This window comes from Macadamia integrifolia, chromosome 13 (assembly GCF_013358625.1).
Source record: "Macadamia integrifolia cultivar HAES 741 chromosome 13, SCU_Mint_v3, whole genome shotgun sequence".
NCBI lineage: Eukaryota > Viridiplantae > Streptophyta > Magnoliopsida > Proteales > Proteaceae > Macadamia > Macadamia integrifolia.
Window position 1 is genome coordinate 8,633,426 of NC_056569.1, and position 15,235 is coordinate 8,648,660.

General features: G+C 36.5%; 1 protein-coding gene across 1 annotated transcript; it reads right to left on the reverse strand.

Moving 5' to 3' along the window:
* Positions 1-638: 638 nt before the first annotated feature.
* Positions 639-4,376, reverse strand: LOC122059423. The gene is made up of 2 exons (XM_042622198.1): positions 1,805-4,376; positions 639-1,167 (listed from the first exon to the last, which is right to left on the reverse strand). The coding sequence occupies exon 1, from the start codon at positions 4,270-4,272 to the stop codon at positions 1,846-1,848; it is 2,427 nt and encodes an 808-aa protein (XP_042478132.1). The 5' UTR covers positions 4,273-4,376; the 3' UTR covers positions 639-1,167; positions 1,805-1,845.
* Positions 4,377-15,235: the final 10,859 nt, after the last annotated feature.

Sequence of the window (15,235 nt, forward strand, 5' to 3'; positions counted from 1 at the left end):
CTTTTTAATTTTTTTGGAAACTAAAGAGATTGTGTCTAAACCTCCATAAAATCACAAGAATAGAATACTCAGATTCACATATATAAAAAGATAAATTAAAGCTATTGCACTCAAACAGTTCCTAGTTTTGCGGCCTAGCCTATCAAGACAAAAAATAAAGCCCCATACAAGATGCAAAATGAAGATTCAAATGACCGTTTTGTCTATATCGGATAGAATCACCGTATAAGATTTGCCCCGTACTACCTACTCTCTAAGGAATGGAAAACTTAATTTGTGGTTTGACCTTATAGTCCTTGTATTTTCTTTTGCTTCGCCTTATCTAAGGTTGGTGTAATGCCTCTTATTTTCTCACTAATTTGGCTTTTGGCTTGTGTCTTGTCTTTGGCTGTCTTCCTGTTCTTTCAATATATTTTTTTATTCCAAAAAAAAAATATTTACAAGAATAAATAAAGGACCATCTTGAGGCCACAGTGAATGATGGGCTCATTGGTAGTGTACAATAAGAGAGGGAGATTAAGGGGAGATGGGGGGTCACATCTCGACTGTGTTTTCCTTCGTTGAGCGGTGAAGGAAAACATTGTCCATAAACAAAGGATTGATCTTTTCAAAGGATTTTTAATATTTATATGGGCAAACAAAAAATTGAAACATCCTTTAACCACACAAGAAAACAAAAGGAAGGAAGGAAGGAAGGGAGGGAGGGAGGGTTCGAAAACTCAACTCAATCTCAGTACAGAATAAATCTTGCAATATCAAGAAATCCAACCTCCTCATAACAGTCTGCAATCCACTGCACAAGTGGTCCTTCTTTATATGGAACTCCCTAGTCACCAAAATTATATACGTGCATGATGAAAAGGAGAAAAAATGCTGCCCATCTATGTTCCCCATGCCTAAATACAGCACCCTATTTTCAAGGATTATGAAAAGATGCCTTTACATACCCCCTCAAAATTATACATTTTATTCTCATAACACTATATTTCAACTTAAATTTGATATATCATATATCTATATGCTTGTGGCCTACCCCTGTTTTGCAGTAACTGGACCAATGCTGACGAAAACTTGGCTGAGTTGATTCGGAATTGTATAAGCCAACCCAATCCCCAAGTCTGAGCCATCAATCCATGCATATCATACATCTCTTCTGGGAACGTCTCCCTGTGATTTATTCACATCATTAATTGAAACTTATTCAAAATAAAAGCAAAGAAAAAGGCCACAAGGAAAACTAAAGGATTACATTGTGCTAACAATAAAGGTAATCTAAAATGAATATAATGACATAATACTAGAAACTAGGGATGAAAGTTTGGCCTTGACAATCTGAATTCGCTTTGAATCTGATCAGTATTTGGGCCAAGTTTTTTGACCCTAAGTGTGGGTTAGGGTTGAAAACCCCAACCCTGTGTCAGGTTTGGGTCAGGTTCGGGTTGAGACCTCAGCCCGGCCCAACCTGGCCCAAAATTTAACCCTGAAATTTTATAGTAGAATCTAGGGCTCCTATTGGTATTTTATTTTTTCTATAATTTTTAATGTATATGATATGAATGGCAAAAACAGGTCTATCAAATTTAATCCAACCATTGTAGATGTTAGGGTCAACCCAACCCGATCCAACCCGACACTGGTCAATTAGGGCCGGGTTGGGCTTAGATTGAACTTTATTCAACCTAGGGTTGGGTTAGGGTTTTAAGAAACCCGGTCCAACCCGGCCCTGTTTCACCCCTACTTAACCCCTACTAAAAACCTTGATTAAAAATATAAAATACAATGGTAGTATTCAGGAATGGCAAACCTATATAACTGAGCATGCAGAAGAAGCACTGAAATTGTGATTCAAACAATCTCATCAGACCCAACTTCTCTAATTGTATCATCATCATCATCTGTAGCAGCAGCAAGAGAAGCTTCACCATTGTCAACTTTTCCATCAACAACATTTGAAACCTTACCCTCAACTTCTGAACCACAGTCAGGAGCAGCTACAGCAGTGGTACTAGTTTGGCTAGGCTCGACCTGAGCATAAGTGATGACATTATTTGCTTGACTTCTATGATCAGATTCTGGCCATGACCATTTGATTTTGTCCCCCAACAACTCAAGTTCACAAAGGAATTTCAAGGCTTTTTTCACTCTTCCTTCACCTATTTCCATTGGATCATATCCATCAATTACATTCAGTATGGCAAGTGGGAGACCAGAGAGGGTAAAATAGAGCATCTCTATAAAACACATTTCCAAGAAATCAAATAGATCCTTGACGGATCCATAAGTCTTCTCTGTAATGAACTTCAAAATGATTAATAGTTCAACTGCAATCAAGCCCTTCTGTGAATCAACCACCGTCGATTCATATGAGTAACTGAAGTTTTTGGATCTTTCTTTGAAAATTTCTCCTGTGGCTGGAATCGCATCATTAAGAAGCTCAAGGACATGATATAACTCCAACTCAGATTCCTCGGAATTCTTGAATGAGCAGCTCTTGAATACATGGGAGAAGATCTCAGTTCGAAACCAATGGTTTGGATTCTCCCAATGAACCCACAAATCTTTTAGTAATGTCCATCTTGTTTCATCATTCGGGCCTGGGGTATAAGTCTTCTTGTCAACATAATAAATGATTTCAAAAAATGACTCATCTACGCCTTCTAAGCTTTGCTTTAGAAATTCTCTACGGGATGATGGCATAAATTCTGCAAGTATTCCTGAAAGGACCAACAATGATATGCATGAAACTTTGTACTCAACCTCGTACTCTTCTAATATATTAGATTTCAAATGCTTTGGACGTGCTCCAGGACTACCCTCAATGACTTGTGTAAGCACATTAGTAGCATATTGTTTTTGTCTACGTAACAAGCTTTCCCCACTAGCTTGTAATTCTCTTGTGAGGCCACATTCCAATCTAGATGAAGCAGGACATTTTGATATTAATTGGAAGAGATGATTTGGACGGTCCATCTTATAGATATTATTTATCCATCTCATAATGTCTTTCATGGCCATTTTTTTAATCCAACTCTCAAAAGGATCTACACTCAGAGATGACAATATAAACTCCAATATTTCTTCTGAATTATACCTTTCTTGATCAATATCCTGATTAGTGTGTTGATCATGGAAGCAGATACCATGATATTCCAAGAATGTCTTAACAGTGTAAATTGGGAATCCAATGAAGCGACTGCTGCATGTATACAACATGATTTGGGTTTGTATAAGCACATCCATGATAAAGTCTTTGGCAACTAGAAAGACAACTGAGAATTTTTTGTTGAGGAACCTAAAAGGTAAGATCTTCCACTTCAGATCTACCAATTCATGTTCTGGGAAAAAATATAAAAGTCTATGTGCACAAAGATCTTTCTTGTCAGTGTGGCTGACAAAAGAAACCCATCTATAGATGATACAAAATGTCCCCACTACAATGGTTAGAAATTGAGCCACAATCACCATGGGAATCGACCATTTATAGTCAGAAACATTGGTGGTACCGCAAAAACTCAGATTTTTCAGGGCAATCGACCTAATCATGGCTTGTAAGACAATTGCTGAAGAAAGGGTACATAGTAAGCCGAAAGCATGATGATGCGAAGTTTCACATAACAATGTCTGAGGGTTGCTTGTATAGTTGAGTAAATGGAGTTTCACTAATAGTTTTCTTAGTCCCTGTACATCCTTTGCATTTTTGGCTTCTTTAGAAACTTTAGGTCCATGAAGACCTTTGAACCACTCTTTTTGGCCTTTAAATGCTATAGCAGATGACCACATGAACAAAAGCAATAATAAGATGCAGACCATGACTGTGATGTGTTCTATAGCAAAGGCAAAGATGAGACCAGTTTCCAATTGCATGCACACATTAACAACCATAGTAATCACTATCACGGTCAATGCAGCCAAATTGCCATAACGCTCAGATGTTCCCATGGTCCCAAGTGAAGGCATATAAAACCCAAGTGAGGTGCACAGCAATGCAGTGCCAGTGAGCTTGGAGAGCTGATCCTCAGCTCTTGGCATGGATGTGGTAAGATCAACTGGGATTTTAGTGGCTACTGCTAACACTGTCATGGTGAATGAGTTCATACTGAACAACTTACATGGCAGAAATGGCCTCTTTCGAATGAATAATCCATATACCAAATCAAAAGTCATGCAAAAGAAGCATACCAGAGTTGCAGCTGCGATGTAGAGGCCAATCAAAGGAACAGGCGAACCATACAATGTTGTAACTAGTTGTCCATCCACACAACCTTTGCCCATGTTGGTTCTTCTTCTTCTTCTTCTTCTTCTTCTTCTTAAAAACAATGGAGAGGACAACAGTAAGGACTGAGGCTAAGATGTTGGCTGTGATATGGTTTTAAACTTTAGAGTTGAATGCATGAAATAATGATACCCTTGTTACATATAAATAGTCTCATTAGCTCTTTTTGTAAAGTGATTCTTTGGTTTTATTTAATTTTATTTTTTGGGTAATAAAAATGATACTTTGGTTGCAACTTTGGAAAGAGAAAGGTTACCGGGCCATGATGATTTCTTGTTAGGGAAGAAATACCCAGATCCTAAGCTTTGGGATCTTTCAAAACAAAGATTCTTTTGTGTGTTTTTCCAGTCATTGTAATACGGTGGTCCTCCTTATTGGTCTGAAATGAAGGGCATGGTTAGAACTTAGAAGTCTCCTTTTATTTTGAAAGAAAAAAATGATACTTTACCCCCAGTAAAGAGAGAATCTCTTAATTCACTTACTTTGATTATTGGATGTGATTCTTGAAATAGTACAAAGAGCATTTCAAACTTCATATAATGTTAGATAAAGAGAATAATGATACCAATAAAAATTCTTTTCATCATGAGTGAAGAAAATCTTTCGTCAAATAGAAAGCACTTAGATGCTTGCTTGGCAGTTTGAGTTGTGTGCACGTTTGAAGGAAGGAATTGCTGAAAGAGAAATTGCCAGAAAAACAACTTATGGCCGGAGGAGGAAGTAGAGAAGTGGAGTGGGAACCGTGGGGCTTTGGAGTAGAGATTGTGGTGATTCCTTCCTATGTATGATGGGCATGGAAGAATCAATTTATGTAGTAATGACATTAGATTTTTGTAATAAATTTAGGGAAAATAATTTTTCTGTCTAAAAGTGTGGTCCTTGTGTCAGCATCCCAACCAATGAGAACACATATAGAAGCACCAATCAGAAGGCCACAATGGTGGTCATTTCACGCCTCAGTATATAAACACCTAAGTGTGATATCGGACGAAGAACACGTTCCCACAAAATAATTAGACTTTTGTAAGAGTAGGACTTGATAGTTCCATGCCATGTTAGCAAGTAAAACTTTAATTACAAAATTTGTGGGACTTACTAACAGAATTCAGATCGATCAAGTATCATACCGATACTTGAAACCATGGGCCTGCCTCTCTATATCATATGTTAGTTTTAAATAAATATCTTTCAAATATTACAAAACGTAATATAAAATACCAAAAACTATATATTTTTTTAATCCACAACATCATTTATCAATCCATTAAGTTTTAGCCAAATCAGGCTTCCCCGTGTGCACATATCTTATTAAGAAATCTTTAATTAAATTGACATCATACATCCCATAAGTTAACACAGCCCATGTTCTTATAAATGGAGATCTGGTGTTGAATCAGGGGGCCCAACAGTCAATGGTCCAGGCTGACCAAAAAATTCCAATTTGACAGTCGATATCGATTACAAGAAAAAGTAAAATTGTCTCAGATGGTCTAACCACAGTTAGATAAAGACCATCTGGTCTATATTGTTTATAAGTAAGTAATAATGCCAAATATAAAAAATTATAATCGAACTTTTAATTTGTTCTTAGCAAAATAAAGGCCTCAACTGTTTTGTAAGAAACCCTAATCAATGGCATATAAAAATTTAAGGTGAAAAGTTGTCCAGCACCCCTATAATCATCAATGGCCATAAATATCTTCCTCTCCTATTTATGAATGGTCAACAACATGCTCTATTGTCGCACGATATCTTCTAGGCACCATCTGAACCCCTCATTCTCCCTTGACCATGGGTGTGGAAGAATTCAAAATAAAATTAAATGTCTAAAATGAAATTTCTTAATATTGATTGGTCTCAATCATGACATGTATGACAAGACCATATGTCATTCCTTGGTTTCAAAGCCATTCTGTGTTGGAAACCTTGTATTCACTTTCACATGTCTTTCTGTTTTTTTTGGGTTGGGTTATTTTGTATCCAAATCATATGTTTTCCTTCCGTTTTATTTGAATGAAGTTCCTTCCATTTTATTTGAATGAAGTTCTATTTACAAAAAAAAAAAAAATACTAAACGAAGTTTGATTAGTTGTCCCCAACATAACCAAAGGCTTAAAATAAGGCTGTCAATAAGCTGAGTTCAACTTTTATCAAGATGAGTTAGACAAGTGGTGCAAGTTGGCTCTGTCAGCTTGAACCCACACTCAGCCCGAACGGGACCTGGGCTGAAATACCCTGGCCATGGGGTTGGGTCAGGGCTTGGAATTTCTGCCTCTAAAAGGATGAAGAAATCTACTTCCTTATGCCTAGAAACAGTATGCTTAGAAAATAAAATATTAGGAAAAGTGACTTCCTCATAAGGGAATTAATAGGGAAATTTTATCATCCAATAAGTTATAATATAGTTTTTAAAACATGAATTTTCTGTCCATTTCCATTATCCCTCCCAAAACATAGACAATCTCTATTTCTTCTCATCTGTTCTCTTCCATCATAAAAAATTCCCCTTTTTTGGGTTGAAGAAGAACCATTCTATGGGATCAAATTCCATCATCTATTCTTTTTTCTTTTTGTAATTTGTTTTTTGGATGTATAATTGGCATCTATGCACCAATCGCTCCTTCTCTGACTCCCCCCTCCCCCCTTCTAGCTCATGTTTATCCTATATGATCACTTCATTCCAAGTTTCATCCAATTAAGGTATTCACATATGTATTGTTATTAATTCTTATAAATTATCCGAATTATAAAATTGAAACACATGTAATTTTTTTTTTTTTTTTTTTTTTATCGAAAACTAATGTTGTTACGGAACCAACCATTTCAAAGAATATGACCAACCACTCTCGCTGAAAATTATTTCTTTAAGGTTCACATTTTTTTTTTTTTTAATGACAAATAGTTCAAGTTATTCAACATTCCCCATTGTTCAATTTTCAATAAAATTTATACCTTACTTATCTTGTCCATCCACTCTAATTGTCTTCCATTTAGACTACCAAATTTTCTGTTTTGCCCTCAATTTCTATCTATCTCATTTTCCGTTTTGATATATTTTCCTTTTCTATGTTTCTTATTAGAGCAAACACCAAGAAAAATATGAAAATAAACAGACAATATATCCGCACAACACAATTATTTAACGAGGTTCATACACCGATGTGGTGTGCTATGTCCTCGAGCGAAAAAGAAGATGTTTCACTATGCAGAAGAGAGATCACAACCAATCAGTGGCGAGAAAACTCGCCCTGAAACCCTAGCTTGAAAAAACCCCCAAATTACAATGACTTGCTCAACAAAACGATAGTACATTATATACTCCAAGTCATGGATTGACCCAACCTCTCTGCTTCGATCACAGATCTTAGAAAACTTCCCATTCTGATCGACACCAAAATATATCAGAGTAGATCAATAGTAAAAAATTTAAGACAAACTTAACATTTCTATCTCTCACACACATACTTCTCGTGTAATTTGGAGAGGGTTGAGCACACCTAGCTTTTATGGAGTCAACTGCTCAATTAATAATGGAGCTGAGACATAAGATAATTTTCAAAAGAAAGAGAGGTTGGGCACCCTAGCAGCATGCCCAACCTTTTCCCAAAACTCTTCAAGTTTCTTTTGAATACTTTCATTTCCACCACTTGGGTTGATAAAACCTCATCATTCAGAAAATATATTAATTTCTTAATCTTTGATTCAGGTTTTGTTTGTGTGCGCGTGGAGGCGGCGGCATTTCCATATCAAGAACATAAACAATTAATCACCAAATTGAGTAGGGTGCAACTAGGGGTGTCAATTCCTAAACCGAACCGGTAAAACCGGCCAGACCGAACCGATAACAATCCGGACCGAACCGAACCGAACCCTTATTGGTTCGGTTCGGTTTCGAGTATTGTAACCCCAAAACCAAACCAAACCGCACCGAAAACCGGATGAACCCGAAACCAAATCGAAACCGGCTCAAAACCCGGACCGAAACCGAGACCAAACCGGTAAGACACCGAAACACTCCAAAATTCATTAAAAAAATCAAAATTTGAATAGTTTTGTATACATTTGTATGGAAAATCGAATCCAAACTAGACCAAAAACCAAAACCAACCCGGTTACAAATCGATTTAAGAAACCGAAGTTCAACAATTCATCATTTGGTTGTTTCCTAATGGCTCCATACTGGTTTAAAAAACCGATCCAAACCGAAATGAACCTAATAAATCCAAACCGGTACCAACCCGAACCCAAACCGCACCGAAGCCGACACCGGACCGAAACCGATAAATCCTTATTGGGTCGGTTTCGGTCACTTCCAAACTCACACCGAAACCGGTGGAACCGGACCGAAACCGCACCAACCCGGACCGTTGACACCCCTAGGTGCAACCAGGTTAGGCTGGGCCGGGCCGGGCCAGGATTCTGAAAACCTAGGCCCATCCCAGGTCTCGGCTGAGGTCGGGCTGGGTTTGATTCTGTTTTCGGATCAACTGTATGCACAGTAGGACCAAAGTGGACCCACCCAAAAAACAACTTCACCAAATTGAACCGAAATATTCGATTTGATTTAAAATTGTGTTTTTATTTTTTTATTTGGTTTAATTTTGATTTTTAAATTTTATATCTTTCACCGAATCAAAACTATAATCGATGGAATAACCGATATTGAACCAATTGGAACCCTTACTTGTTGGGCTGCTGGATTTGGGACTAATACAATTTAGAGATGAAAGTGATCATCACCGTTTTCCATTTTGTGGACTTCAGGAGAATAGAGGTGACCCGTTTTTATTATTTTTTGTGACTATCAAGAATCTGAATTCTACTTTTCATCCATTTTATTTATTTATTTTTTGGATTGGGGTAAAGAACACGAAACAAATAATCACTACACTGAGGGCCCATTTGATTTTGTTTCTAGAAAAAGGTTTTTCCGTTTTTCTGTGCTCAGAAATCTAAAAATCATCCCAAAAACCATTTGATTTTTCGGCTTCATTTCACTTGTTTTTGAAAACAGAAATAGAAATTTATGTCTATTTCTATGTCTAGAAACAAAAATGGAGAAATAAGTTAGACTTGTTTTTTTGTTTCTAGAAACAAGTGGGAGCTATAAAACTTGTGAAAAACCCGATACTTCACTCGACTTACCCAAACCCCAACCCTTTGTTCAAACGTCTCGCTATCTAGATGCGACGATTCCAACCTGGTTGTGCGAAGCTCATAGTTTCGGATTGCCTTCATCCTTTTGAAACTCATCTCTATGAAGCATACCTACAACTCCAACGTCATGCCTTCACTTGTGAGTTGCATTCCTACAACGTCATGCCTTCAATCATGCCTTAAACTTGAATATATACACTGTTGAAAACGTTTTGGGAAACAAAAAAAATCAAACACCTTATTGTAATTCTAAAAATTGTTTCTTAGCACAAAAACCGTTTTGTTTCTAGACACCGAAATAGTAGAAACAAAATCAAATGGGCTTGAGTGGGGGTGCAAGAAAGCTGGGCTGGGCCGGTCTGGACCAGATTTATGAAAACTTAGGGCCAACCTGGGTCCCAGGTCTCAGCCCAGGATGGGCCAGCTGAGGCTGGGCTGGGCTTGATTTCATCTCCTTAAAAGACCAAAGTGGACCCAACCACAATAACAACTTTACCAGCTGTCAAGGGGATATGAAGCACGTTCCTTCCTCCAAGTTATCACTCCCAACAAGGTCTCTTAACACCTCCCTCCAAAACCTCCTTAGAATTGGAATTAGAATTAGAATTAGAATTAGGAAGGAACACAACCATTCCTACCAGATTAGTAACTGAATCAAAACCGAACCCAAAAATGAACCAATTGGCACCCTTTACTTAAGTTGGGCTGTTGGAGTTGGACTAATATATTATAATTTAGAGATCAAAGTGATCATCACCGTTTTTCCATTATGTGGATTAGAGGAGAATGGAGGAGATGAGCCATTATTCCTATTGATTACTTATGTGACTATCAAGAATCTGACTCAGCTTTCCATCCATCAATCAAGATTTGGAAAAAAAAAATCTCTCTCTGGCCGAGTTCTTGATGGATGGATGGAAGCGAAGTCAGATTCTTGAGAGACATAGCAGAGGCCAAGTTGGACTCAGAGGCGACACTAACGGAATTGAATGAAGAAGTATTTGCGGCAGGGCGGCAGGACTGACGATATGAAGAATACAACATTATTAGGTTATTTAAATTTTGATCTAACCTTTCTTTCTTTGTAGATTGAAGAGATTCCATAAGAAGCTTAAAGGTATGACATAATTCTAACTCAGATTAAGTTATTTTATTTTATTTTATTTATAGCTAATGAGGAATTAACCCTTGAACCTGTCTGGTTCTACGGTTTAAGTTTAAAGACGATTTAAATTTAAAGGCAAACCTCATTTACACAGCTACGCTTAACTTGTGTAATCAATTTCAAGAAGACTTGAGCCAAAGACGTGCATGTTACCAGCGGAGCAACGCTTGATGTGTGATTCCTTCAATCTTTCAATGCAACTGAGATGATCTTACTTTGGAACTAAGGATGTGAATTTATAACCAAAATCGTTTATTGAAATCGAATCGATCCGTTTACACCGAAATCACAAAACCATTTAGTAAATGGTGAGATTATGGTTTCAAGTTTCGGGTCAATTAGCTAAACAGATCGGGTCGTTTTTAACCGTGGAACCCATTGGTTTCAAATCGAATTGAAACCGTTTACAACCATTTAAAGCGTTTAAACCGATCCGATTAATCCGTATAACAATTAAATAAAGAAGGAGCAGTAATCCGTATAATAATTAATAATTAAATTAAGTGTCCATCCTGCTTTTGTATGGTTTATTGCAATTTAGTTCAAGTTTAGGCTTTAGATCATGAACTTGTAATCCATATATGTTACTATATTATTATGTTATCATAGATGGAATGTTTTGGCTGAACCATATGTCATTTTAATATTTTATGTTGTAGAAGGCTGGATTTGGATATTGTATAATATTAGTTCTAAATGTTTGAGAAGGGTCATGCAAAGAAATAACACTAGATTATCAAATTAAGACATACCATCGTTAATATAGAATCTCTTATTTGTGGTTGCCAATTATTTTTTGATAAGCTTATGATCTTCAGTTTAGAGATGGTTGCAAGTTATAACAAACCGATTGTGAACTGTTTTACAAACCGTATAGAATAAACCAAAATCGAAATCATTTAAAACCGTAAAACCGATATTGTTTAGAAACCGTGGAAACCTAAACCGTTTACTAAACGGTCACAGTTTCAGAAAGTGGAACCATTTAGTAAATGATGCGATTATGATTTTAGTCAAATAAATGTGAACCGAACCGATCCACACCATTTAAACCGAAACTGAATCGATTAACACCCTTATTTAAAACCAATGCTTGGGATTCTCCCATTACAATCACACATCTCTTCTACTTATCTTATGTAGACGACACCTTCTTAGCTAAAAGCAAAAACTGGATATTTAGATATGAATTAGATGAAATGTCTCTTGTATATTTGTTTTTTCAACTCATCTCGTCTTTCATGGCAATTTTACTTACCATTTACTGAAAGGTCTATCCAACTTTAGAGGTAGACAATATAAGATCAGAAAGTCAGATACTCACAAGTGTCACCCATATAAGAACTGGCAAAGCTGGAAAATAAACATATTTAATCAGGCTTGATAATGGTGGGTTGGCTAAATGGATTCCAAAGCCCAGCCCTAAGAAAATTTAGATCCAGCCTTAAAAATACATGTGGGCTGCTCCTAGACCTAATCTTAAGAATTAATGGCCCAAAGCTAGTTGGAAAAAGATAACAAATATGTGGCCCATAAAGTAGGGGTTCCCAATCTGAAGGACACATCATATCCGTATCTTCCTCTACCCTGGTTGTGATTTCTCTGTAAGGATGTGAATTTGAAATTGAAACCATTTATCGAAATCGAATTGAGTCGTTTGCATTAAAACCACAAAATCATTTACTAAATGATTCGGTTATGATTTCAAGTTTCAGGCCAATGATCTAAATGGGTTGAAACCGAACCAAGCCGTTTAACTCGTGATTTCAAACCGAATTGAAACCATAAAAATTGAACCATTTAAACCATCAAACCCAATCCGATTAACCCATTTGAAGATTAAATAAGGTGGTACAAAATATCATTAGTATCTCATTTGATTCAAAGATTGAGTGCTACAAGCCTTCAAGTAATTCTAGAGGTAGCTTGCTCATTGTTTGGAATCCTGATTAAATTAATCCAACGATGTATACTGATAAAAATGTAATTTTTGTTTATACCATGGCATATTAATATTATAACACATTATTGGAGGGGGGGGGAGGAGAAGAAGAAAATCTTTGTTTTAAGCATTATTTACTGACTTGTTAGATGCGCTTGAGACTATTTTCTATCAAAATATTTTCTTTCGCTTAGTTGTTTGGTTGTTTTAACAAAACATAATGATTTGCATCTCACATTCTCAAGATTGAATCATTGATCACCAAAAGCAAATTTTAGTAAACATGCGAATAAACTAGCAAACCGATTGCTAACCATTTAGAAACCGTATGGAATAAATCGAAATCGAAACCATTTAAAACCGTAAAACCGAAACCGTTTAAAAACCGTAGAAATCGAAACTGTTTACTAAATGGTTATGGTTTTAGAAAGTGCAACAGTTTATTAAATGGTGCGATTATGGTTTCAGCCAAAATATATGTGAATCGAACCAAACCAAACCGTTTAAACTGAAATCGAACCAATTAACACCCTTATTCCTCTGTATCTCATTTGGTATGTCTTGTGGTTTGGCAACTTTTTTCCATATTAATATATTATGTATGGAGTCTGACCTTCATTTTTGTTGATAGATTGTTTTTTGATTCAATTTTCAAGTACTAACCACTCGGTCACAATGGACAACCTTAGTATTACATCAAGGTCCAACTGACTGGAAACAAGTCCCAATCACACAAGATTAAGGCACGCCAACTAGCAGGTAGCTGGCAAGTATTTTGGTCTCTTCTAAAATTAGTTTTGATTCTGTTGTTTCAATAATTGTGTTTTTAATATTCTGTTACAATGTATTATGGATAGTGAACCTAGTGAAGTTTATTGTTTAATGACCTACCCTATCTAATGGTGAGAATATAGATTTTTTTTTGGTAATGGGGTAAGAATTAATATAGATGGATCTATGTTATAGGGTACTTTACACCCATCCATTTGCTTAAATTTCTGTTGCGACTAATGAGAAAGTGACTCAAAGTTAACCACTAAATTTCTAGAAGATAAAATAATTACAACATCAAGAATATATAAATACAAAATGACATTTTTGTTACATACGTATGAAAAGCAAAACAGAAAAAGAGTGTTTTTTTGGAGGGGTGAGGTTAAAAAATTGTTTTCACCACGTCGGTGAATTTGGAATGAAGAATCATTGACGTTTAGTATGCTTTGATACTTTTGATCCATATAGCCAGTTTGGTTATTGTCAACCCAATTGGTTGTTGGTTTGGTTCATCATTATTCTCCCTCTCCCCACTCCCTTCTGGCTTTCTTAACATGCACTATTTCATTTTCACCAAAAAAAAAAAAAGCATTCATTGGTTTTCCCCTACTGTGTGTGAGCATGGAAATGCTAGACGGATAATGATATTTCTTTTTTTTTTTCCCTCTCTTCTTCTTATGGGAGACACATGATAAGGGCATGTGCCTTTCCTCATTGTCCATTATTTGAGTTTGTAGAGTGCTGCTCTAATCAATCAAAATTATTAAATGATCGTTCATCTTTGGATTAGTTAGCTCAAATTTGTTGTCATGGTAGATGCACACAAGCATGTAGTGCTATTTCTTCCAAAGAAAAGTCTGACTTTTTAATTATTTTTAAATGCTTTGCAGTGCCACATGGGATTGGATAAACAACTTTCATGTGTACAAGCCTGGATTTTTTTTTTTTTTTTTTGTACAAATAAAATTTTATTCACTATGAAGAAAAAGGGCAATACAAGGCTTAATAGATTCTCCGGACATGGAGACTCTATGAGCTAGGATAGGTTGGCAATAGCATGGGCCATCCCGTTCTCATTCCTACTGACATATACAAAATTACAGTAAGACAGAAGGAGGAAGGAGGAAGGAGGAAGGAGAGCCAAGCACTTGACAAGGGTAAGGCAATCCAAGAAGATAGATATCTCGAAGATTCCAAGATGCCTAGCAGAGTAGAGTGCCATATATCCGAATAGCAAGGGTCTCACCCAACAACGTTGGAGCAAGAGCCAAATCATCAGATGAAATCAATCTAATTTTCTTATCATGATCACGGATAACATAGCCAATCTCACGGGCTTTTGGTCTGATCTCAAGTACAAGCCTAGATCATCTCCCACAGGAATGTTTCATTTATATGGTTGTATGATGGTATATGTCTTTTTGCTTTCATAAATACCCCTTCTTACTACCCTAAAGAATATCTATAATAACATTTGTTGAAAAGTAAGAACATCTAAAAAGTTGTTGCCCTGTTAGTGATGACATGTTGATCCTATACAAATGAATATGAGAACTCTTCAACACTCAAACCATGCAACAACATTAGTGAGGTTGGAAAAGAGCAATAGTGAGTGAGATTGTGAATTACCTCTCAGCTTGTGTATTGCACCCTTCTTATAGGAACGAGGTCGAGTCCTATTGAGAGGCAGTTTACTGTTTTTCAAAGGCTGTGGTCGGTTAAGTGATTGTGATCTGACAGGTTTCCATTTTTAGGCGTGAAGAATTCTTCCCCTCTTGGAAGCTTGCTTAAGTTTCCTTATTTAGAGAGATTGAATCAAAGTATGAGTTTATCAAAGAGTGAAGGCGGGATCTTCCCCCAGTAGCTATCATGCACCACATGTCAACTGCTCATTGGCTGGGTATTGTTATATGTGTCAAAAGCC